The 25,317-nt window shown below is 44.3% G+C and overlaps 1 protein-coding gene across 1 annotated transcript in view; it reads left to right on the plus strand.

Moving 5' to 3' along the window:
• The first annotated feature begins 4,401 nt into the window (after nucleotides 1–4,401).
• Nucleotides 4,402–25,317, plus strand: part of gli3 (GLI family zinc finger 3) — a 100,633-nt gene continuing 79,717 nt past the window's right edge. The window contains exons 1-2 of the mRNA XM_008294625.1: nucleotides 4,402–4,821; nucleotides 20,917–21,090. Of these exons, the coding sequence (XP_008292847.1) occupies nucleotides 20,958–21,090 (133 nt within the window). The 5' untranslated portion in view covers nucleotides 4,402–4,821; nucleotides 20,917–20,957. The remainder of the gene's footprint in view (nucleotides 4,822–20,916; nucleotides 21,091–25,317) is intronic.

Consider the following 25,317-nt stretch of genomic DNA (forward strand, 5'->3'; position numbering starts at 1 on the left):
GCAAGAAGGTCGCCGGTTCGCGTCCCATTGAGGACACCCGGGATCTTTCTGTGTGGAGTTTGCATGTTCTCCCCGTGCAGCGTGGGTTCTCTCCGAGTTCTCCGGCTTCCTCCCACACAGTCCAAAAACATGTTGAGGTTAACTGGTGGCTCCAGCTCCTCCCGCGGTGTATAGATAATGGATGGATGGATTTCTACATGGGAGTGGTCTCCTCCAGGACGGCAGTGCCTCCATCCACAGGTCATGGGAGGTCACTGACTGGTCTCATAAGTATGAAAATCATAGTGATCACACGTTATAAGCTTCACCGTCACCAGATTTCAACCCAGTTTTAACACTTTTGAGAGATTCTGGACTGACTTGTTAGACAGTTCTCCCCCCACCACCATCATCAAAACATCAAATGAGTGAATATCTTTTGGAGGAATGATGCTCAACCCTCCAGTAGAATTCCAGAGAAGGTGCACTGAAGCGGTTCTGATGGCCCAACACGTTACTAAGACAGCTTCTGTTGGGTTTTCCTTTAATTTGTCACCCAGTAAGTAGTGTGAAGTAAAATGTTCCAGCTTTTATTCGAACTAATCTTGAGCTTCTGGAGCATAAATAAACATTTGATCGACGACCTAAAGGCTCAGGTCATCCAACATTTCAGACACATGTTTTCTCATTTACATGTCGAGGTATTTGACTTTGCATTTTGCTTGTACTTGTCTTTGTTTGACATATCCGTCTCTCAGAGAAATGTATGCCTCCACCCCAATGCAGCTGGGCTCAATGGAATTTTGTTTGTGGTGTTCACAGCAGCGAAAATGACATTTAGCTTGTTAACAGCGGCATCTTTAACCAGACACAAATTTTTTCGTGGCGGTTTTGCCACTTTAATATAAATAGTTACAGAGAACCACTAAGAGAGAGAAGCTTCTTAGGCCTTGACTACACAAATATGGATATTTACAAGTTGAATGCTTTCTTCTACATTTTGGTCTCTCGCCCACATTCACACACCATTTAAATCACTCAGATGAGGATTTTTTTCTTTGTGTTGCTTTTTATAAGGAGCGTGTAACTGAAACAACGACTACAGTGGCGGATATACACCAGTTTCTTTACATTTGGTTTCGTACGAGCTCTGCGTCTGCTGAGTCCAGAGCATCTGCGGTTTCAAGTCCACCAGAAACAATCTTCACCAGAAACGCTCTTCTCTGCTATTTAATGTATCATTGATGCAGACTGACCTGCCAAGCTGCTCAGAGTGTTTGTAGTTGTTGTTGCGCTCGACTCTTGTGTGTGCAGAGATATTTTGTGGAATGACATTTGTGTGGACAGAATTTGTCTATTTATTGATTTATTTTTAACTGACGCTCCATATTTGTGTGTACGTGTCCTTAATGATGAGAAGACTACATGTCCCACTCTTACTAATCTACAGGATTTCCAAGCTGACATGAATGCGCATAGAGAACACATCTGTCATAATTTAACATCATAAAACTACAGATATATCCATACACATATGCACTCATTGGTTCATACTGATGCATACACATTTACACAGTCATAAAACAAACACTCAAAAAAACAACAACAAAGACTTCATGTTTTGTTTCCTTTAATAAGGAGTTTCTCCTTTTGGTGCATCATATTTCCAACAATCTAACTGTTTTGCTGTAATTTAAGTGAACTGAATCATTTAAAATGCCTTAAAGCAAGTCAGTTGTTCAAAAGCAGAATAAAAGAATCCCTAATAATCATTTTAATTTTAGCTAAGAAGATTTAAAGTGTCATATAAGAAGATCAAAACCAGCACCATCATGTTAGATTACATTATATAGTCGTACTGTACTTGAGTAAATCTCCACATTGACAGTATTAAAAAGCTGCTTACACATAATAATAATCCAATAATAGACATACTGTATGACCTTCTAATGAGCACTTTTGTTCGTTAAACTAGATTTCCCTCAACTTGCTTCCACTTCAAATACATAACTTTTCCTTGTTGTGCTGCATGCTTATACTGTAGTACCACTAGTTTTACTTTCTGCACTACTTCCACCACTTTCTGACTGAAGTCACCTCAGATATTCCTTCTTCTTCAAAAATAAAAAAAACCCTCTTCCCTTTCTGCAGTGCACAACACTGCTGTTTCATGCATTCGGTTTCATGCAGCCAGTGCATTTCTCGCGGTCACATCTGTGTGGATATAATATGCTTATTCTGCTGTATCCATTTCACAGTGACATCTGTCCAGCGGCGAAGAATTAAAGGCAAAAATCCAAATGCCTACACAACATTCTGCCAAGTATTGATTTACTGTTACTCGTGTAACATACGTGGACAAGCCGAGCGCTCCATATTACTTCGGTGAGATCATCTGAAACTGGAAACACGCTCTGTCAGTTGGTCATTCTTTAAGAAAAAAAAAAAAAAAAAACTAGGCGCGAGACGCAGATGTCGATGTTAAAATTTCTGGCAGGGAAAAATTTGCATGAATGAGACGTGTGCGCGGTTGGCTATCAGGAGTGTGTTTGTGAGCGTCTACCTTTTAGATTGAGCACCTCCCTGTCTGCACATCTCAGGGTCTGGAACAAACAGTAGTTCCTTCTTAATTGGGGTGAGATCTGGGGCTTAAAGGGGGCCAAGAAGGGACCTGAACCCCTTTCTTTCTCCTCCAGAATCGCTTTGGCTACAGAGGTGCTTTTGATGTGTGCTTTGGCTCTGCGAGTCCTACTTTGGAATATGTTCTTGGGAGACCATTGGTTACTTGCCTCCAGGCAGAATCTCAATCCCCAGGATCCTGGCCCTCTTTGATGAAATACTTTCGGGAGCCGCTAACCCTACTGATGCCCATGTGTACCTCCTCCCTCCTCCTTTACCCTCTTGTTCTCTCCCCCTTCTACCTCCTCCCACCCTCACCCTCCATCCCCTCCCTCCCCCCTCTACAACCTCCACTACCACGTTCCTTGGATTCTCTTTGAGAGATTCATAACAAGGACTTTATCTCTGTGTAGTCCAGGCCAGATGAGCGCCGCCTGACAAACTGACAGGAGAATTAGTCGTGTCTTACAGAGCACCTCCGACTGTCTCCTCTCGCTTCCTGTAGCCACGAGAATTTTCCCTTCATCGACACTAATGCTCTATTGTTGTACAAGTGGAGCTATTCCTGCACTTAATTCATCAACCTCGTAACCTTATGTAGTTGAATGCATTCAAAAACATCCAACACAAGTGCATTTACTGACGTTTAAAGCAAAAGAAATGCAAATTTATTGATAAATCAACAACACATGAGTCACATCCCTGTCTTGTCTTGCACTGGAATATTTGAAATACTCGCTCACACACACTCATCACACTTTGCGGTTTTGTCAACTTGCTCAACTCTGACATCCAAAAATCCAATCATCACGCTGTGACAAAGTCGGAATCAGACTTTTTTTTTTTTCTAAAAATGATGACAAAGATGTTGACAGTCGTGACAGAAGATCTTAGGCTCTGATTGATTGAGGCAGTAATTAGCCGGTGCTGACTTTATCATCCCGGCAAGTGATTATGAAAAAAAAAAAAAACAGGACAAATCTTCTTTTAAATCAAGCAGTGTAGATTTCTTAATTTAGCCGAGCGGATGTGTGTTACAATCAGGATAAATGAGACCAACTGTGTCGTGATGGACTTGACCTCTCGGCCACACACGCACATTCAAATCCTGGTTAAACGATTAACGGGTGATTTTCCTCCCCAAACTCCCACCTCTTCATTGATTGAAGCTGCACCCTAAAGACCTCTCTTACCACATAATTTCCCTGTATATTGATTATGTATATTGATTATACCTAACCCTACAGGAGGGCTGCCCTCTGCCTCACCGCAGCGTTAGGTAGCACCCAGGAGACTATTTTAGCCCTCATAAATCCACAGTTTATGGCTTATGAGGCAAATGTAAATTGGGTGGTTTTAACTGAGAATACATCTTTGAAATGTATGTACTCTGGGTCACATATGTCCTGTAACTTTTGGATTTATTTCAGTGTGTTTCTTAGTGTTCTTTAAACTTTTGTGCAAAGCAACTGGCAGTTTTGAATCGTGCCACAAGGAACCTTAATGTGGTTCATTTAAACTCTCATCGTTCAAAATGGAAAATAGTTTCCTTCAGTTAAAACGTTGATTTATTTGACAATTTATCCCCAAAATGCAGTCATGCTAAAATTGATGTTGGTTTATCCTCCTTTTTCCTCTTATAAATATTAGGACTTCTGAGGATCAAAGTCTAGAAAAATGGTGCTTACTGAAGGAAAGAAAAGGAAAAAGGGAAAGAAAAGGGGTACACAAAATAAAGAAGGAAAAAAAAAAAAAAAAGGAGGGAGGCAGCGAGTAAAGGAGGGAGCAATCCGAAGGGAGGAGTCAAGCGAGGGAAGGAGCAGCTGGAGTCCCACACTTCGCCCTCTCTCTTCTCGAAAAAACGCACTAAATGTAATAACAACTCTCCATGCGCTTCTCTGACGCTTATGTTGTTTTTTTACGCACGTCTGCGGTCTGCTATCGGCAGATATTATCGGCGGGCTGATGGTGTTGGTCCGGCGGAGGTTGAACACAGCAAACTGTGAGAAGGAGGAGAAAGACAGACAAGAGGAAAAACTCTGGCAGCGCCGTTTTGGAGTTGGAGTTGCAGCGTAAAAAAAAAAAAAGAAAAAAAAAAAAAGTCGCAGGCAACTCCAGAGGCACATCTGCAACTTAGGAAGAGAAGAAGAAAGAGTATATTTTCCCCCCTTTCCAAAGAAGATTTTAAATAAAAGTCAAGGAGAGGAAACCATCCAGAAAGAAGTAAGTAATCTGTTAGAAATTCTCTCACACGCACATGCAGGAATATTGTTGCGCGCATTTGTCCACTTTTAAAGTTTGGAGAAGCGGTGAGTGGAGCAGCGACGGTTTCAAATTTCAAAACGATGGGATTTCATGCAAGTTTAGATGAAGTGGATTAAGTGTAGCTTTTTTTTTGTTTATTTAAAAAAAAGAAGAAAAAAACCCCTCCAGCTATGAAAGCTTCAATGTTGGATCCCAAAAGTGGCCGAAAACGCACCACGGACTGTGCCACACTTGGCCTGGGTGTGATTTCTTCCCTGTGCTGCTTGTTAGATGGCACGCTTACCAAGTATCCGAGGGACAGATGTGCATCTCAAAACTAGTTTGAAGTTGCAGAAAGTTTGGTTTCCATGCAAGAAAAACGTGTCGTTTTAACTTTTGGTGCGTCACAGAGGAGATAAAAACGCTTTGGTGAGAGTTTTGAAGTGAAACTTGGTGAACTTCTGCAAACTTTATTGGAGTTTTACCCCAAGAAACGCGCGTAGGGGGTGTGGTGTGGTGGTGGTGGTGTGGGGGTGGGGGTGTGTGTGTGTGTGTGTGTGTGGAGAGGGGGAGACATGCATATTTATGTGCATGTGTGCTCATATTTCAGTGTCTGTTATTGATTCGCTTTATCCCTGTTGGACCTACTGAAACAGTTAGTGAGAGGATACACGAGCTTGCTCAGGCACTATTTTATTTTAAATCCAAGCAAACCTGTGGCTGACCCCAGCTTTGACCTTTACCATCCACACATATTTCATTTTACACAGTTATCTACCAGTCAAACTATTTTTTTCATCACTTGTTTTAAGCCCGCAATAGTTGCCAAGATTGGAAGTTTATAAAAACACACACAGGAGAAATATTTTCTCTGCAAAAGAAGGAAAAAAAAAAGTCTGCTGAAACATATTTGGCACAGAGAAAAAGTGAAAATGGCAGCAGACTTAATATATTTCTTGTAGCTTTATTATATCTGCAAAACTTTAGTGTCAAACCTCACAGAGTTGAAGTAAATCACTCAGAGGTTGGAATTCATTTATGCTGCTCACAATTTGTTTTGCAATTTGTAGGAAAATATTGAAATGATTTAAAAAAAAAGAAGCATGTTTCAGGATCCATCACGGCGCGTTTGAAGGCATGTGCATGTGCTCGGAGAAATTTAAGCCCATTACAGTGGGATCTGTGGCCCTGCAGGGGTGCATGTGGGGAGTTTTATGGGGGTCCCAGGCAAAATGAGAAATAGTATAAATCCACTATATTTATTAGAAGTCACTGGAATTTACATAATTAAACAGTAAAGTGGACTTAGTGTAGGTTATACAGGCTTCATTTGAAAAACTAAATCAACACCAGAAGGAGAAAAAACTCTCACATGGGTTTGTGTAAGGTGGGAAGAAAAAAAAAAAAAGTCAGGATACAGAAGTCTGTGTTTTTTTGGGGGTCCAGGACATGAAAACGTTTGAAAGCCCCCCGAAGCCTCCACATGTGCAGATATTTGTTTGAAACTTTTCCCTCCTGTCCTTCGCCAGCTGTTCCACATTTTATCTGCTTGTCTGCTCTCGGGTTTCACACAGACGACGAGGGTCCGAGGTGCTCAGCCATGCGGTGCAGCTCAAATCCTCCTTTTTTTGACACATGGCAAATTATTAACGGAGGTTTGGCTTGCCTTGAGACGGAGCAGTGAGTGAACGAATGAGATGTTTTAACAGCGCACGTTCGCAGAGATTTCTAAAAAAAAAAAAAAAAATCTCCTTTTTGCTATTTTATGAGCTAGTTCCATCATTCATCTTAGCTGTGGATTTGGCTTTGAGCAGTTTTTTTTTTTTTTGCAGATCTTGTTACATTTCTCCAATAAAATAAAAGAAATGGACTGTCACATAAACTGTCATTTAATATTTCCCCTCTTTTATTTGTAATAACAAAATAACATTCACAAGACCTACAAGTGGAAAACTAATCACTCAGTTAACAATAAAATACTAACCAGACAAGTCAGGCCTTAAATCACACATTTTGGGCCTAATCTTAATTTTTAAAATGAAGATTTTTTTTACAACAGTAATTTTATTTGTAGGAATTAAAGAGGGCTGTACTCCATCCCCCAGATTTTTTTTTAAAAGCTTTTTGTAGCCTGTGATTTGCTAATTAAACACTTCAAAATAACACTGATAATTAAAAAATATCATATTATTCCTGTATATCATTATTGGAGGCCACAGTTACGGTGGCATCTTAATTTATTTTCAAAGTGTAGATATTTCTTCAAATTGGGTGATTAAGTGTAATTAATCTAAATGTCATGGCTGATATATAGAAGTAAATCTTATTTTGAAAGATTTAATAATCTAGAGACGCAGCTTACACACAAATAATGACTTAATTTCATGTGTTTCTATATATTTTAAAATGTGTCAACTATAATAAATCATATAAAACAAAGTGTGTGACAATCCAATTATAAATATTGTATCTAATATTGCTGTTGCTGCTATCGCATTTTAACTAAAGGTGATGTCCAAGGTTGCTGCTTATTTCAGAGCTGGTGCACCTTTACCCAAAAAAAAAAAAGGAGAAAGGACTTTGTCTCATTATAATGCAGCAGCAAGGATGAATGCAGCAGTGTTTAAGATGCTAATCTGCTGGAATGAGATGCACAACTCGGAGCCATTCGCTTACTGTAGCCAGAAAAGATGCATCATAGCCGCTCTGTGCTTCTTCAACTTCCACGCGTGAGGAGCAGGCGGGATAACGTTTCCCTCTGCAGGAATCAGCCCGTCAGATAGCAGCAGCAGCAGCGAGCAGCAGCAGCACGGTGCTGTTTTATCTCAACTTTAGCCGCTCCTTTTGGTAACGTTATACACAGGGACGTTGGCCTGGGACACCTGTGACCTGGTGACCTGGCAGAATAGAGGCTGTCATGTTAATGCAGGGAGATGACATGCTATTAGCTTTTGAGGTATGGCCCCCTCTCCTCTCCTCTGTCTTTTTTTTTTTTTTTTTTAAGGGCCTTGCATTCACAGCTAAAGGCAGCTTCTGTCCTCAGGCCCTTTACACCCTGCAGGGAGAATACCTGTTATCAGGTCTGTATGCAAGAGGCCCTAATGAGCTGTGTTGTTGTGCTAATGCTGCGACCTCAAGCACTCAAAGAGGTGGCAAATGTTTTGTTAGAACGAGGGTGATGTTAAGGAAGTTGATTATCCTTAAGATAATGAAGAGGGTTGTGTATTTCTTTGGCTGGAATCTGCAAAGTTTTGTAGGTTTTTTTCTGCAGGATGTTGGAGGAATTTTGTGCTTTTTTTCCCCCCCTTGAAAAGTCAAAAGCAATTATCCTACTTTTAATTGTTTATAGTAAAATGAATACACACATCTGACCAGGGAAAGTTTGGAGGAATTCCCTGTGTATTATGATGAGCTGTTGCTTCCCTTGCATATAACTGATGTGCTCGAATAGATGGCCCCCAAAAGAAATCTCTTACTTTGATGATTTGGTACTTTGATATGTTGACATCAAATGAAACAGACACAGTGGGGAAAGAAAGAGGACAAGTCAGACAGAGGTAGTGATTGAGGAAAGGGAGAGAGAGAGAGGAAAAAAAAAAGAGGCAGTGCACGAGTAGCGGGTGGAAATGTGTGTGTGTGTGTGTGTGTGCGCCTGTGTGGTTTTGCGAGGAGGAGCGCTACGAAAACTTGGGCTGAGATGGCAAACCTGAGGAGCGTCAAAAACGTCTGGATGCATTTGCGTACGAGCAGAGACAAGAAGGGGTCTTCGGGTGCGCGAGGGCTTCTCCTTGGCCTCCTAATCCCCAGGCCCAGCCATCCCTTCAGGGCATGCCTCAGATCTGACTCTCTGGCTCTCTGCGTGGACGAGCCAGCTCCGCCAGCAGATTTAATATGCTATGTGTTCCTGCTCCCCCGGCTCCCCTCCACCTCCACCATCATTGTCCCAGAGCGGGACCCCTCACTCCCCGTTTCAAGGAGCCTGCTAAAGGCACCTTTCAAGCCGGGTGATGTCTTTGGATAAGGAGAAGGAGGAGGGGGGGAGAAGTAGCGATGAAGCGGGTATGAGACTCAAGATAGCAAACTGTAATTTCAGATATGTATATTACTCACATGCAGGAATCTTAATACACTAGGGGCTTTTGAAACCAGAGTAAACAGTCATACATTCATCACACTAGACATGCATGCACATGCAGTCTGCTGCTCATTCACACACTTGTCTTCCAAGTTTTTTAAAAATTTTTTTATTTGTCTCCTTTTTTAATAGCACTTGCAAGCAACTTTTTCTTATTTTATTTTATTTTTTTGGACATTTTAATGAAGAAATAAGAAAATGGAGGGAAAAAAGTGGGAGCTCAAGTTGCCTTAGTGGAGCTGAGAGAGCAGTGTTTTTTTTTGTTTTTTTTTTTTTAAATTTTGTTCCATGGCTTTTGCCTTTTTGGAAACTCCAACTGGACCTGACAATTAGCCTCAGCTCTCCCGGAGTGAGACACAGAAGACGGCAATAAAAAAAAAGAAAAAAAAAGCAGAAGAAAAACAGTCACATAAATTTCAATCAAGTGATGTGAATTTACAATCGATGCTGCGTTTGACAGCTCGACATATGGCCTGCTGTAGGTGGATTTTACTGCGATCGCGCAGGTTTGTGTGCGAGCATGCAGAGTGTGCCAGCGACTGACTGCGTTTTCTTTTCTCACACACTTGAGGAGAAGCAGGACAGGTCGCGCCTGCATGTGGCCGCCACTCATCCCCTCCTCTGTTTGCTGTAGCTGCAGTAAAAACGTCTTTAAGTCTGCGGTGTGAAGTATAACAGCAAGAGGTGAAGTGCTTCGGTTTGAGGCCCATTTGCTTGCGGGCTGTGTGTAAGAAGAAGAAAAAAAGAAAAAAAAGTTGAGCGCCTAAAGAGACACTTTGCCGGGGCCGGGGCTGTTATTGCAGATGTGGCATTGTGTCAGCTTTGATGGGAGCCGGTTGTGGCATCCGTGAGGGGGTCTGCGCTTTCTTGTCCAGGGTGGCGATTGGGAGACAGATGAACTGGCCGCTTGCTGTGAACAATGATCTGTCATCACCCCTGCTTCTTGATGTGTGACGGCGGGCTGTGCTTCTTCTTTTTTTTTTTCCGCCAAAATTATTTAAACTGGGAGAGGGGGAAAAAAAAAATCCTAAACAAAACTCCTGTCCTCTCACCGGTAATTAAGTTATGTGTTGTCATGCGATGATGCTCACAATGTGAACCCGGCGTGTTTGCAATCCCATGCTGCTCGCGGTTGTCTTTCAGTGGGAGTTATCCCCGAGTCTTGCTGCATCCTGGAGTGGAGGTCAAGGAGGTTCCTATTGTTTGAATGTCAAATGTAAATCCCAAGGTTAATACCTGAAAGAAGCGCAGGCCCAGACATTCTCTCTGCTCTCCAAACATGTTTAGATGAGTACCTCTTCCCCCACTCGGCCGCTTCATTTCCGCCTTGCTGTGGACTTGGGGGCAAGTTGGAAAAGGAGGAGGAGGGTGGGGGGGTATCCCATATAAACCCCCTTTAGTGTGTTTCTTTTCAGTAATGAATGCTAACAGACCCCGGCTCTAATAATGCCTCATCTTGGGAAAAAAACAAAAGGGGAACTCTACTATCTGAGCAAATTTCTTCTCCAACCTGAAAGAGCCCTCCTTTGACAGCGCAGCATTTGAAGACTAATCGTTTTTTCTCATGCAAAGCACGCTGTTTTAAGAGCCCGGGCCACGGAAAAGAGAGGGGGCTGTGTTTTAACAATACTCCGCAGGGAGTGAGGAACAGGGTTTTTTTGGGGAGGTGGGGTTGGAGGGGTGTGGAGGTGGTGGTTGTGGTGGTGGTGGTGGTGGTGGTGTGGGGGGGATTCCTCTCTCTCCTTTGCTCCTTCAGACAAAGCCCGGTTCCTTTCAGGGGGTTGCATGGGGGGCAGGGTGCGTGGGGAAGAGGAGGGAGCATCCAAGAGTTTGAGTTCCTTGAAAGAGGGCGACTCAAGCCGCTTTTAATGACAAGTTTGTCATCGTGGCTCCTCTCCTTACCTTCCAGAGGGGGGAATTGTAGGCCTGGCCTTGCAGTGACAGGCCTGGAAAGAAGTGGGCCTCCGAAAATTTATAGAGAAACAGAAATATTAACGTGTACACGGCCCTAAAACGGCTTTGGCTATTCCTGCCAGACTGGTGTTTTTATTAAGAGGGGTCGACATGCTTTGGAAATATATCTTATTCATGAAGAAAGCCAGGTTAGACTTCCCAAAGAATTCATTATAACCCGCCTCCCCCTCCCACCCCACCCCACAGATGCGGCTTTGCGGGTTGCAGCCGTCCCTCAGAGGACGTGGAGCGTGGAGCGCAACATTGTAAAGCCTCCCTCAGTGGGCATGGGAGTGCGAAGGGTTCCATTTGTCAAAAGGTGCTAGAGTCTTTTTCCCTCCTCAACACTTTCCCGGCTCAGTCTCAAACTCATTGTCTGAGCAAAGGCAGGACATTAGTCACCGCAACGCCACGGGAGCCTGCGGGGGCTAAGGACCGGCGCTCTGGAGCCCCCGAGTCGGACGAGAAGAAAAAAAAAAAAAAAAAGGGGAGGAGAGAGGCGAGAGGGGAGGACGGTGGGAGGGAGGGGAAAAAAGGTGAAAGAAGGGCAAGAAAAGAGGAGGAAATGTGGGGTAGGTGGAAAGTGAGGAAGAGAAGGGAACATGAGAGCGCCGAGTATGTGTGTGGGAGAGGCAGAAAGACCATGGGGGGGTTAGAGGGAGTGGAGTCTGTAGCTCTACCTCAGGGCTCAGTATGTAAGCCCCTGTCTACCCCCCAAAGCTGCTTTCACAAAGAGATTTACAAGACAGGTCTCCGGTGTGCTTTGCTGCCCTGCATTATGAGTGAGTGAGTGTGTGAGCGTGTAAATGTGTGTGTGTGTGCAAAAAAAGAAGAAGAAAAAAACGGACTTTACTGTTTTTTAAATTTTCAACGACTTGTTTTTCTTTTTGCATCATGTATGCAAGAAAGATATTCACTCAAATTTAGCAGGTCAGACTCACAACAGCCCCAGTGGAGCAGTGTGTGAATAACCCTTATTCCCCCTGGTGGCAGGGGTTTGTGTGTGTGTGTGTGTGTGTGTGTGTGCATTCATGTGTGAATGTATTTCACAGATTCACACATACAAGGGATCCTGTTAGCTTTTGGAATTATTTATAAAGCCTAGCTTTTGTGTGGCGCCCTAAGTCCCTGTCTCCTCCCATTACTGCCTATGACTCTACCTGGGCTTCCTTCAGCCCCCAAATGCTCCCTCAGACACCCTCCCAGCAGAAGGAACAGAGTTTGGTGTTATATCTAAACCCTTTACCGCTGCTGGAATCACTTCTTTTTCTCTTTGGCGAAACATTTTCTCCTTTGGAAGAAAAAAAAAAGAAAGAAAGAAAGAAGAAAAAAAAGTCATAATCTGCGGAGACGAACGCAATCTATGCACTTTAGAGAGACACGCAAAGTTATACAGACCCATCCCATATGGCCCTGATTACCCTGTAATCCAGGAAAGTTTTTTTTTTTTTCTTCCCTCCTTTTTCTTGCACGGACCGAGCGGGGGTGAAGGTTTTAGTGTGTTTGAGATGGTTTATGTTAATGTTTGTCTTTTATTGAAACAAGCTGGAATGTGATTATAGTCCTGCTCGGTACATATGAGCAGCGAACTGCTCCAGTTTCTCCCATCTCCCTCTGGCATAGAGATCAATGCAAACCAGCTAACGCCGGGTAATAAGCCATTAGTACACACATTGTTGGAGAGATTTACATACATCGACCGGCGAACTGATAAACTAGGTTCCGTATCCTAGAGGTAAGAATTATTGTGTGTGTGAGTGATTAGCTGAATGAACGCCGAGTTGAGAGTGTGTGTGTGTGTGAACCAGTGCCGGGTGATCTCCTCCCTGCGACTGCCAGTCCTGTGTGATAGGTGCCAGATTGCGTAGCTGGGAGCCAGGTTGTCTCTGCATGTCAGGAGGTGGAGGAGGGGAGATGTGAGGATGATTACAGTACACCGTTCCTCTGATCTGATTCATCACTAACTGTCTCTCCTGCAAAGGGTGAACTTATTATCCCTGTCTCAACTTCCAGCGTCGAGCCAGCTGCTCTCCATGCTTCCCAATTAACCCCAGGCACCCGTCAAACGCTCCAATTAAGGCCTCCTCCTCCTCCTTCTCACGAATTTATTTGCCTGCGTTCTGCCTCGGCCCCGGCTCTCGGTTGAGGAGCTCGCAGGAGGTGAGTGAGCGAGCCGGTGTTTGTTTAGGAGCTGTCCTAAGCGATGGCGTTACGGCTCCTAGATTTATTTGAGGTGGGGTTTGCTAACAGCTGAAACAAGTAAATACAGCCAGATGTTTGGCTTCCTCACAATCAAGTCGGCAGGCCTGAGGGTGCTGCCTGTCTAATGACAGTCTTGTTCCTAGCTCTTTATGCTGGGGATTTTTCAGGGGGCCATTTTGTGACTGCGCCGTTTGGAGTTTATGGGAAGTTTTTTTTTTTTTATTTGTGTCGAACACTCGGCAGCGCTGTTAGGTTTATGGCATCTCATTCCAAGCGCTGTGCCGCCGCGTGTGATATCGTCTTGGTATTTGAGTCTTTTTCATCGGGCTGCGGGTTTTTCTTCCCAAATCAGCCTTTTTTCAAAATCCAAAATATTCTGATGAGCAACAGTGTGTGTGTGTATCCGTGAGTGTTGCTGTAGGTGGGATAGAGGTTTGGCAGCACTATCAAATCCTCTGAGACCGCCTGCCTCTGTGTGTGTGTGTGAGTGTGTGTGTGAGTGTGTGTGTGTGCGTGCGTGTGTGTGTGGAGCCTACGAGCCAGTGCAGAGGGATGGGGGGGCTCTGTGGCTGATATGAAAGTGAAGGGAGAGAGTTGTCTCCCTGCGCTGCCGTGGGGGAGAGCCGTCAGGGAGCTCCAAGTCTCTGGGACTCCCTCTGAGCTTCGGCTGTCTTTGATCTCGCACCTCCGCCGCGGTATACTCCGACTTACTCTATAGAACACACTCACCTGCCGCCAATCCTGCAACACAGTCTCGCTGTTCACATAGATGAGACTCTTAACTTGTATGCTCCACTTTACAGACCAGCACGGGGTTCAGCATGAGGCCTCTACTTAAACATTCTCGGAGATGAAAATGTCAAATAATGACATTTAGGGGCTTTGGGACACTGATTACTCAAAGTATTCATCTGTTGAATTGTTTGCATAGCCTATAATATTCAAGAAAGTTCCCAGGACCCAAGATGACTCTTCTAAGTTTTGAATGTTCACAAGAAAACATGCTTCGCTCTGAATCATCAGCAATTTCACAAAATGTGATTCAGTGTCCAGTTATGTCCATGTGATCACACTCCCTCTCCCCTCCTCTTTCCTCCTGTCCATCACTCACATGTTGATTTAAAGTGCTCATACGCTGACCTTATTTTAAAGGATTTTTCATGCCCTCTGATGGAAGATAAGGAAAATGCAAAGATACGGCAAAATGGCCCGCATCTTCATCTGTGGAATGTGTGACCCACTGCTACCCTTTTGGATCTTTTCCCTTCCACACAGGAAGTTTAGCATTAAAGCAATACTCTTCATTTTTCTCTTCCTTTAACCCCCCTCCTCTCTCTCCCTCTCCCTCTTTCTCTCCCTGCATTCCTTTGACTGACTGTGGCGCATTTCAGGACAGCTTCATTCAGCATTCCTTTACATCCCGATTTGTTTGCCCTCCCGCCTCATTTTTCCCAGTCTCCCTCTGTTTAGGTCCGTCTTTATCACGCGAGAAGCCAAACAGCAAGACAACTTCATCTCATCCAATTTTCACCCCTTTAATTCGGTTTAAATGGCATGGCTGCGAGGGCCAGGACGGGAATTAATAAGAGCCAATAAAGCTCGCCGCTGGGGCATCGAGGCCAGTCTTTAAGTAAACATTATGACTTCTTGAGGGGGGATTCAGGGGCAGCACTTGATGAATTGTGGCGGAGCTTGGGAAGGGCTAATTTCTCACTTAGCCGTCCTGATGGGGCTAGCTAATAGGCCTTTGCTTTGCCTGGCTGATTGTCTGCTGGCTTTATTATTGTGCATTATCGCACTGCCCCCTGGCTGTTTTTAGTGTTCGGCCCCAGAGACGCCAGAGCCCGTCATTAATCACATAGCGGCACTGACTCATTCCACTCCAACACTTATTCCAATGACACAGTGGAATGAAGGAAAGGAAAGGGAGATAGAAAGGAGGAGGGAAACGAGAGTATGTGCAAAATAAGTAAGGCGGACAACTGAACGGAAGAGAAAAGGAACTTCAAGCCCAAGTGGGCAGGACAGTTTCACAATAACCCGTCGCTGTGCTGCCTCTGGATTACCTCAAATAGCCCTGCTCTTTGTGATATACTTCAGTGTGAGGATGAGAAGAGTGTGTTCTTCAGTCCCCTGAGCTAAGCGCGAAGACCTTCCGTCACAGCCATACCTGCTGCCACTACGTTTGCACAGGACCATCTATCTGCTTGATCCGAGTGCACGTGTGAAGAGCAGGCAGAGAGAGATGTGTCTGAGGTTTTCATCAGTGCAGGAAAATTTCTTCCTCCACTCATCCCCTCCCCTGGGGTCCCCCCTCGCTTACTTATGTTGTGCGCGCCGTGATTGCACTTGCATACTGAAAGGCGTACAGAGCAGCTGTTGCACCTACTCCTGAACGCACCGTCAGACGGCTCCTCAAACGCAAACGTCTCCTGTGCCATGTTTGCACATGTGCGTTATATAGGAGCCGCGCTTTTCCAGCGACGCGGCCCGCGGCGCGACGTTACTCTCTCTTTTTTTTTTTTTTTGCTGTGAAAGCGCTGCAAAGGATGTCGTGCTCCGGTTGTGGCATCGTGCAGAGCGCCTTCTGTATGAAGAATGCCTCCGCAAACACAGAACTGTTTTCACTGGAGTTGAGAGGCCCACTGACAGGATACAGATCCCATTCTCCTGTGCTTTACAGTATGTGCCATGTGCAGGGGCTACTTGAGTGGAAAACTTAGCTAAGAGTGTACTGGGGCTGCTGCAAGTGGCAGTAATTACTCTGAAAACTGAATTTCGCGTCACTCTTTAGATACAGTGAAGGAAACTTCTGCATATAGAAATGAGAGATTTTCTCTTCTTCTCAAGGATCTTCGTGATATTCTGCTGAAGTAATAGGTTGCATTGTTTGCTTTGGCCCCCAGTAAACGGCTGAACAAGCATCTTTTCCTTCTCCTCAAGAATCAGGAAAAGTGTCCGATCAAACAAAGGCTCTAGCATGGGAAGAAAACGAACCAAGTGGGAGCAGGGGAGGGGGGGAAACCAATACCGCATAACTGGGCCACCACGGCAACAAAGCTGCCTGCATTATCCATTGTCTCAGTCGTCACAGCCCCACTTGCCCTGAAACAAGTGGTTCAAGAACAAATGCAAAGTCAAAATATATAAATAAACAGTCTAATAAGCAGGGGCCTGTGGGGAAAAGGAGCAAGTCCTCCATTGTGGCACACGCTTTATTTGGCCCTTATCTACTGGGTAGCGAGCGCAAAAGAGGCATCGTGTAAGCGTTATGATTACATCGTGTGGGTTTGTTACCCAGGAATGTAAGATGCGCTCGGCTCATTCTGCTGTGCAGCACGCAGGGTCCCTCACCAGCCCTCCAAAGCATCGTAAGTGGAGAGGTCTGAGGGACCAAGACGCATGCGAGGATAATCTTATTAGCTGTGCTGAAAGCTACACTGATGAGCTGTGTTGTCGCTCTGTTTGTCCTTGAAAAAAAAAAAAAACAACAACAACATCCAAAACACTCCTCATCTGAACAGGCCTTTTATTTTCAAATGTTGTGTCGTGCACTTGTGAAAGCAGTCCTAGTTGTTTGCTGATTGCTATTAACACGAGGCACCTTTAAAATCAATTAAGGAGTTTTCGGTCACTGCAGAAAAAGCTTAAAGTATTTTTCACTTTTCCGTGCAGGATTCATAAGAAGATTTGCCGAATCAATAAATGCATTAACTTGAAGCTTTACAATAAAAAGTTGGACTCACACATCGTCGTAGGATAATATAGAAAACATGTAAATGATGCTGAATCCCAACAGCTCAGCCGTGTCACAGTACACAAAAGGGTGAGAAGATCTCGCACTAAACCAGTTTGCATGTGCATTTCTGGGATTCGATATGTGTGTGTGTGTGTGTGTGTGTGTGTGGCAGGGTGTGACTAATTCCTGCTAAATGGCCCTTACTTGAGGGGCTGGTCCCCATCAGCTGTAGGCCAGACTTAGTGCCATCTGGGCACAATGTTAAGTTTTAACTGGTGAATGGGAGCCACCAAATCCCAAATCCCACCCCCGTCTCCTCTGCCTTCCAGGGCCAAGGGCAAGCCATAAGTGCAGTGTGGAGCGCAACATGGAAACCCAAGTATGTGGTTTCCTCAAAGAGCTATCGAGTACGGGATTTTGAAGCCATGACAGGCCCTCTAACCACTAGCGAGCACTTCCACTGTCTCCTTAAGGGGGTCTCATCCCCTCACTCTGACCCCATCCAATGCAAACACATGCAGCCCATAGCCAGCACATTCTGTTTTATTGCTAGATTCAGCTAATCTTGCTCAAGGGCTCCGACTCCTCCTCCTCCTCCTTCTTCTTCGCCCCTCGGTGTTTTAGTTATTCCAGCTGTGAAGGAGCCCTTAATATTGTTGGCATAGCTGCGAAACGTGCAAAACACACATTGTACACACAGGAAAACATGTGCAGGCATGCAGGGGCACAGTGAGGTGCACACAGATGCATGCATGCATACACGAACACACACTTAAACGCACACACTCGCTCTCACGCTCACCCCCCCCCCCCCCCACCCCTCCATTCATTTTCTCCCTTATCCCACTTTTTGCTCACAATCTCCCTCAATCGTCTCCATCTCCCATCTCTCCCCTCCCCTCTAACTCGCTGTGCTGCGGTGCGTTTGTGCAGTGTTGATAAGCCTAAGATAGCAGATCTCGGTGGTCGCTGATGTAATGATGATGAATGCTGCGGTGCTGCCAGTCTCCCCCTCAGGGGGCCCTCGACACTGAACAGTCGCCCTAATGAAATGAACACAAATACAGTACCCCGTCTGTGAGGGGGGGTAGCCAAATCTAAGAAGACACTTCAAGAGTTTATATATAAATGTCCCCCACTTTCTCTCTCCGTGTGTGCATGCATTTGCAAAATGTGTTCCTGATGGCAGAATGCAGCCAAATTAGAAGCACACCTTGAGCAGTTTCATAAAATTAAGCTTGTAAAGACGTCGCCTTTAAATAACAAAAGGCAGTGATTTTTTGATACCATTAGTACTTGTTTAAGCTTGCATGAAGAAAGAAAAACTGTTTTTTTTTCTATCAAAGGCAAAAGTTTATTTTAGTGTTTCACTTTGATGTGTACAATTTGCAGATGACTTTCAACTCGGTGCCTTTGTCACCAAGGCGTATAATTTATGTTAAATTGATTTGCTTAATGTGCTTATAAAATAAGATTTTTTTTTTTTTTTTCTGAGGGAACAGTCTGAATTGTGGTATTTTAAACCTGTTTAATCGCCTCCCTTTCTGTGTGGAAGGATTACAGTTGAACACAAATAAAGATACACCCTCTTTCTCTCTTCTCTAATTGGGTGTAGGACAGATATTTCATGGGAAAGACATTAATATGAAATTAACATTTATTCTGGGTAACAACGGCATCCGATGCCTACTTGTAAGTCGTTCTTTTGTGCCAGGCCTCTGCGACACACTGCTCAGGCAGGGTATGTAAGGTAGTTCTCATAAAGATGGTTGTATCTCAGCTGCCTCGTGTAAATGCACATAAAAATATGATTTCAGACTTTTGGTAGATTAGTGTTTGTTGGCACAGGGAGCAGCGATCTCTGTCCTCACATGAACGTTTTATGCAAAAGTTTCTCACATCCAGAAGCATTCCTTCCACATAATGATGTCTTCGTGTAAAAGCACGGTGTTGCGTGGAGTGTTTTAGGAGACTTGGACGGGGCAAAAATGAGCAACACGAAAGGCAGAGACAGGAACATCTGCAGGATTGGGTGTGGGCGTCCAGGTCAGAGGGATTATGGGTGAAAAGGTCCTGCTTTTAATTGCTGCTTTGGAACTGTGGCCTGCCTTGTGGAACACAAAAGGCCCGTCAGACACGCTTCAGTGGCTTGGACTTGTGAATATTTGCCCGACCAGTGGAATGCTCCGCTTTCTCCTCACACCCCTATACAAACCCCCAAATCCTGACCCTCATATTTACTTCACTTTCAGCTCTTTTTTGGCTCTGGTCTCGCTCACCTGGGGGCGATAAGAAGACACACACATACACGGATGCACGCTTCGCACACAAAGCATGTTGGGAGCTCTTCAGTAACAGCTGTAAAGCAGGTTCTCGCCTTGTTCTTTTTTCCCCCCTCCTTCGCTGCTTTTACTCGAGTTCAGTCATTAGAATGATGTAATGACAGTTTCAAACACCGAGAAGTGAGTGCTCTCGTTGAGTGGCACCTATGATCAGTCATCATAACTTCCAAATATGCATTCACAGACGCACATATTCTAGCGATTAACTCGCTCACGCTGCAAAAAGAAGAAGAAGAAAAAAAAAAAAGCCCCCCAGAAACGAAAGCATCCACTCTATCAAACACATGCAGCAGTGATTTGAGATGATATCTGTGCAAGTAGGACAAAAATGTCTTTGGTAGGGGATGACGGCTACACATGTATTCATGTGGGAGTGATTAGAGGACAAGCTCTTGTTTAATTCTGTTTTGATTGGTAGGGGAGTAATTGCATTGTGTTATTTTTTTTCCCTTCTCATTTTTTTTTTCTTTTTTTTTTTTTTTCGTAAGCCAGCAATTGCTTACAGATGTTGTTGTCGGGTCAGAATGGATGACAGACTCTGGTTTTTCAGGGGGTTGGGAAAAAAAACAAACAAAGCGCGCAGTGTTTGTCTGAAGTTTACCCCTCACCACTTCCCCCTTGCCTTCCTTCCTTGGGGAGATGGTAAAAAATCAGCCCTCCCCACCCCTTCTTCTAGTTTCAGCAGCAGCACTCTTGTTGCATTACAGCTGACTTTACTGCCTTTGTATCTGTGCGTGTTTATGGAGCGGAGGACGATTAAATAGCACAGTCGAGTAATTAGCCGGTCTTCATTGTAAAGAAAATGTTTGTCAGACTAAATATTTCCAGTAATTATCCGTGAATTATGGAGTCTAAGTAAAGGCTTTGTATTGGACTGAATGGGACCGTCCTGTACTTTGTGTAAATGAGTAGTTGTGGTGCATCACCATGTTGTCTCCATAATCAGAGACCTCCATGACCTAGATAGAGTTGAGCTTGTAGACGGCCTCTGAGGTGCTGAACTGAGCAGCATGTCTGCTAGACTGTTGGCTGAACCCCTTCTAAACCCACAGACAGTATTAACTTGAACCACCTTTATTCTTTGAAAGAAAAATTGCCCGGCACCATGATATTCCCAAAAGGGCCTTCAAACAACCCTTGTTTTTTCAGGACTGTGAATGTTTCTCTCTCTGTGGTATCCCCTTAAGGTTTCTCCTTTCTCTCTGGAAAGACTGCTGGAGCAGGATTATCAGTATATCCACAAGCTGCCTTTACTTCTATTCTGAGATATAAAACCTCGTCAGGATGTCCTGCCTTACTCTGTTTATAGAGTTGTTGGGGTTTTTTTTGACAAGAAGTCAGAAGTTTAGTGTGGCATAGTTGAAAATAAGGTAAGCAAAATTTTGGTTTTGGGATATTTAACCACAGTTGGCGGAGGAGGAGATGGGGCCTCTGAAGGCAGATCAGAGCCGATGGATTGACCCGTGGTCTGCTCTGAACATCATGAAAGGGGAGGGTTGGATCTGAAGTTTTCCTCACAAGTGCTGCAGTCTTTTCTTCTTCTACATAAATCAACATAATAAAACTTGATGCACAAATCCAGCTGATGATTTATTTGCTTTTTCACAAACACTTTCAAGAAGAAAGTTGGTGTTGCTTGATTCATTTTTTTTTTTTTTGTGATATGCGCTTCATCTGTTAACCACCTTCTTCTTCCCCGCCAGTCGTCCCGTCTCCATGAGGTCTTGAGGAATGAACAATCGCCATGGAAACCCAGTCCCAGGCCAGTTCAGCAGCTGAGAAGAAGAAGAGGGTGGAGACCATTGTGGCTACCAAGGGCTCATCAGCACGCAGCGACATCAGCGAGAAGGCGGTGGCCTCCAGCACCACCTCAAACGGTACAAGTTCACTCTGACTGCACACTGAGCTGCAGTGGTTCATGTAAATGTTATTCTATAGTCAGGTTTGAAGAAGCTGGTCCAGTAGTTAGCTTACTTGTTGAAAAATGAGAGCCCAAAGCTGAATGCATTTGATGCCACCCCTACATAGTGATATTAAAGTCCTTCTTTGGTTGAGTTAACCCTTAAAAGCTAATGTTTGGGGGTCAAATATAAAGAGGTTTTTCCCATGAAAATAATTCCTTCCTAAATTCAAATGGCTTTGCTATAACTTTGCAATGTTGCTTCCTCTAGAATATGCAGATCTAGGCCTCTCTCTTTACATACCGTTCCCCAATCACTGCAGCTCAAGCACACCAGCTCACCACACTCTGCCCTAACACTGTAAAACCACTCTAAGCTACACTATGGCAAGTTGTATCATTGGAGTAATTTCAGTCAAGAGTGTGCAAACCTGAAACCGACTCTGAAGAAAGATGATACAGAAAACTTCAACCTGCAAGTTGACAAGATTGGTTGCTTCGGTATGAAACCCTGTACGCCTGAATCAGTGGTTTTGAGCTGGTCATCCACACACTGCTGTTTCCAGGTGGAAATGCTCCGCCATGGCCTTGACTGCCTATTTTGATCATGATATGTCTTTGAGCCTTTAAAAAACATCATGTGGGCATGAAAACAAAGTTAAAAAAAGTAGATTTTTACCATAGGGTGTCTTTAGAAATAAACCTTGTACAGGATTTATGCAGGGTTCCACAGCTCTTAAAGTAAAATCCAAACTTTATCTTCACATGGGTGAACATACCATTGACTCAAAAGTTTTCCTCCTCATTTCTTTAAAGTCACAAAGGCCAGCCAATTTTGTTGTCCAACATTTTTTGATGAGGACATTTCCACACCTCTGTGAGCTTGAGATGTACATGTTACTTTGCCATGTCTTCTAAAAAATACACCCCTATACAACTAAACTACATTTTCAGTTACATTTTGAGTAAAATACATTTTCAGCTGGATTACATTTGTTAGTGACATATCTCATATATTTCTAATCAGCGTATCTTTGTCGTTTATTTCACTGCTTGAGTGTCGTCCCTTTTCAGCCAACCAATCATATATTAGATAGGGTGGGATTCATCACTCTGGTAACCTTGATAAGGGGGGTTGAACTTTCAAACAAGTTGCGAAACAGCTATGTTTGAACCCTAACCGTGCTATTTTCCAAAACCTAACCAGGTAGTTACTTCGCCAAGCTTCTAGCATGTAGTAAATGTTGTGAAAGTGTCGACCCAACCATGATATTTTCCTCAAACTAACAACCTAGTTTTGGTGTCCAAACTTAATTAAAGTGAGCGAAAACCAAAAGTAAACAACAAATGGAAAGGAAACCTAATGTAAGGCTGACTTGTACAGCAATCTTCCCCTCCTACCGCCTAATGACAACTTTGCAGCTCTTTTGAGACTTTTTTTCTACAACATCACAGTCTTACCTTTCGGGGCGAAAATGCGTTTCCTTCAAAAAGTAAATGAGAAGTTTAGTTGTAAAGGAATGTAATTTTTGGGAGTCAAGGTTGGGCTACAATATGTCACCATCCATCACTCAACAAACCTAAACCCTGGAGCCCCTGATTTACTGGGAACCAAGGAACTTTCTTGTGCCTTCGTTCTCATTATTTAATGATAAAGTTGACCAACTCGCCAAAACACGATTAAAAGATTTAGACACGCACAGATTCTCGCACATGACCCTCTCCTCTCTTCTCATGGTTCACGGCGAGTTAGGTGCAACGCTCGCTGGTAGCAACCTTGGCATGTTTACATAGCAATGTCTTTAACACATGCTATTAAAAGTGGCGCAGAGCTTGCAGTTCATTAAGCTTGTCGTCATCCTGCCTTTCATTCTCAATTCTGGGGACGGAATCAGAAATATTAGACAGTGATATTTTTTTTTTTCTGACTGGAAAGCCTTGGATCATCGAACTAAAGTCATAACAAACCCAGAGTTGAGATCACCACGGCCTAAGCTGCAGCTGTGCTCATTAGCAGTGAGAGGATTTGGAGGGTTTTTTTGGGTGCGGAGCGGCAAGAGCTGGAGCTGGTGGCCTGATAGCGTTTTCTGACACCCGGCTCTCGACTCCGCTGATGTCAAACACGATCACGAAAGGGTGAATAAGTCGCCGTGGCTCGTTCTTCCATATGGGAGTTATCGCAGGAAGAGGGTAAGGTAATGCATCCTGAAGCATCTCGGGAACGCTCTCGCTCTTACTCATTCCCAGATGGCCGGCACTGTTCGATTCATTAAGAGGGACGGCGAGGAAGGAAAGTTTGTTGTGGAAAAAGCATGGATGTAATTTGGCTCCGTGATTGTGGATTTTTCTTAGTAATGTGCTGCTAATTACAGCTCTGAGCAGCGCAAGGTTTGTCTCGAAAGGTTTCTTCTCTCCGCCACGCAAAAGTTGCACTCCCTTAAAGTACAGTAGTCTCATAACTCACTGGACGATGGGGAAGGATGATACTTATCTGCAGAGAAAAAGGTCCCTTTTAGATCCCCAATCGCTCTCTTGGAATCATAAGATAGCTTACACATTCTTTGTGTGGTTATAATTACAGCGCATTCCCAATTCGCCCCCAGAACTCATAACCTCTTATCAGGTGTAACTCTACACTCGCCTCAACTTTAACCCTCGTAGCCCCTGCCCCGCTGCCTCCATGCAAACAAAAGGTAATTGTGAGCAGCTGTGGAACCCCGGCGACTGGTTCTTCTTAGGAAAAGGCCCCGGCGAAATATTTCCCCCCGTCAAGCAGAGCAGCGGCCCCTGATCTCAGCACAGCGGAAACCCCGTGGTGCGCCCGGCAATAGCGTGCTATGATAAGTTGTGAAAAGTGGAAAATAATTAGGAGGGGGGCGGGTAGAGTGGACGTGGCGGATGTTTAGCTTGGGTCTTTCCAAAGTAAGCTCTGCTACCAAGAAGCGCAGGCCTTTTTTCTGCGGCTTGGCGTCGACTTTGCGAACAGGTATCGATCTGATCAGATGTTGTAGCTCGCTCTCAACTTTTCCTCTTTCTTCCCCTCTTGTCCCGAAGTTGTCCAAGTTGAACAGGCCCCAGAGTAATTATTGAGTCCCCGGTAGAGCGTTCCCACATGGTTGGCTAAATGGTGGCTTCATCCTGTGTGCCATTCATCTCCGTGCCCCCTCCTCTCGCAGTGACAGCTCAAAAGGGCCGACTGTGCCACAACAATGCTGTGATTGGTGCTCTTTAGGAGGGGTTTGGTGGGAGGGGAGGTGGGGTTTCTCTCCCCTCCAGTCCTCATCATTCGGCAGGCAGGTGGACCACAAAGTCCCCTGATTCTTTTGTTGAGTCCAGCGATAAAAAAAAAAAAAAAAAGATGTCCGTGCTTCTTGGTTGAATAAATCCTGTCGTCATGGGATAATTTACTAATAAAAAAAAAGAAAAGAAAACAGGGCGGGAGCTAAAAGACTGGTTATTTGCAGGAGAGAGATAGAAGGGTAAAAGTTTCTGGTTGGTTTTATGTTCTGAGTGCTGTTGAGGAAGTAAAGGGATGAGGAGGAGAAAAACTGGACCCGGGTCAGAAAATTGTCACGGGATGCGGCTTTAACAACGGAGAGTAAATTACAAAAGTGGAGACCTTTTTTAATGGTCATGCTTAAAAGGGCAAGAGGAAGGGTCTCAGAGGCGAACAAGTTAAGCCTTAAAGGGCAACAAATGCGCGGCTTTCGTGTAGGTTACCAGAGAAATCCCTTACGCAAATGGAGAGCGTGGCTAAAGTGTTTAAAGAAGAAAAAGAGCACTTGACTACATTGAAAAATAATCTTCTGATGGGGGAGAGAAGGAAGAATGATACAGAGGGAGGGAGGGAGGAGGGAAAAGAGGGAGAGGGAGGAGGAGGAGGGGAGATAGAGGAAAGAGTGAGGGGCCACCTTCTTTTTAGGCAGCCATTTAAATGATCAACAGTAAATAGAGGGGAATGTCATCTGACAGAAATAAAGTTCCCGTTAACAGCGGGGATGGAAAGTAATTTACAGATACGCTGTCCCCGCCATCTTTGTGCCTCCCAGATAAGGTTTCATTTCAGAAACGGATAGGAGACATTTTCACTTACGGGCCCCCATTCTGGGACACCTGTGATAACAGCTTGTGGACCCCTAATTGAAAATGGGTTTCAAAATGGATTTTCACTTTTCTTCCTCCCTCCTCCCCCCCTTCTCCATTC

This window comes from Stegastes partitus, unplaced genomic scaffold (genome assembly GCF_000690725.1).
Source record: "Stegastes partitus isolate 25-593 unplaced genomic scaffold, Stegastes_partitus-1.0.2 Scaffold980, whole genome shotgun sequence".
Taxonomy (NCBI): Eukaryota; Metazoa; Chordata; class Actinopteri; family Pomacentridae; genus Stegastes; species Stegastes partitus.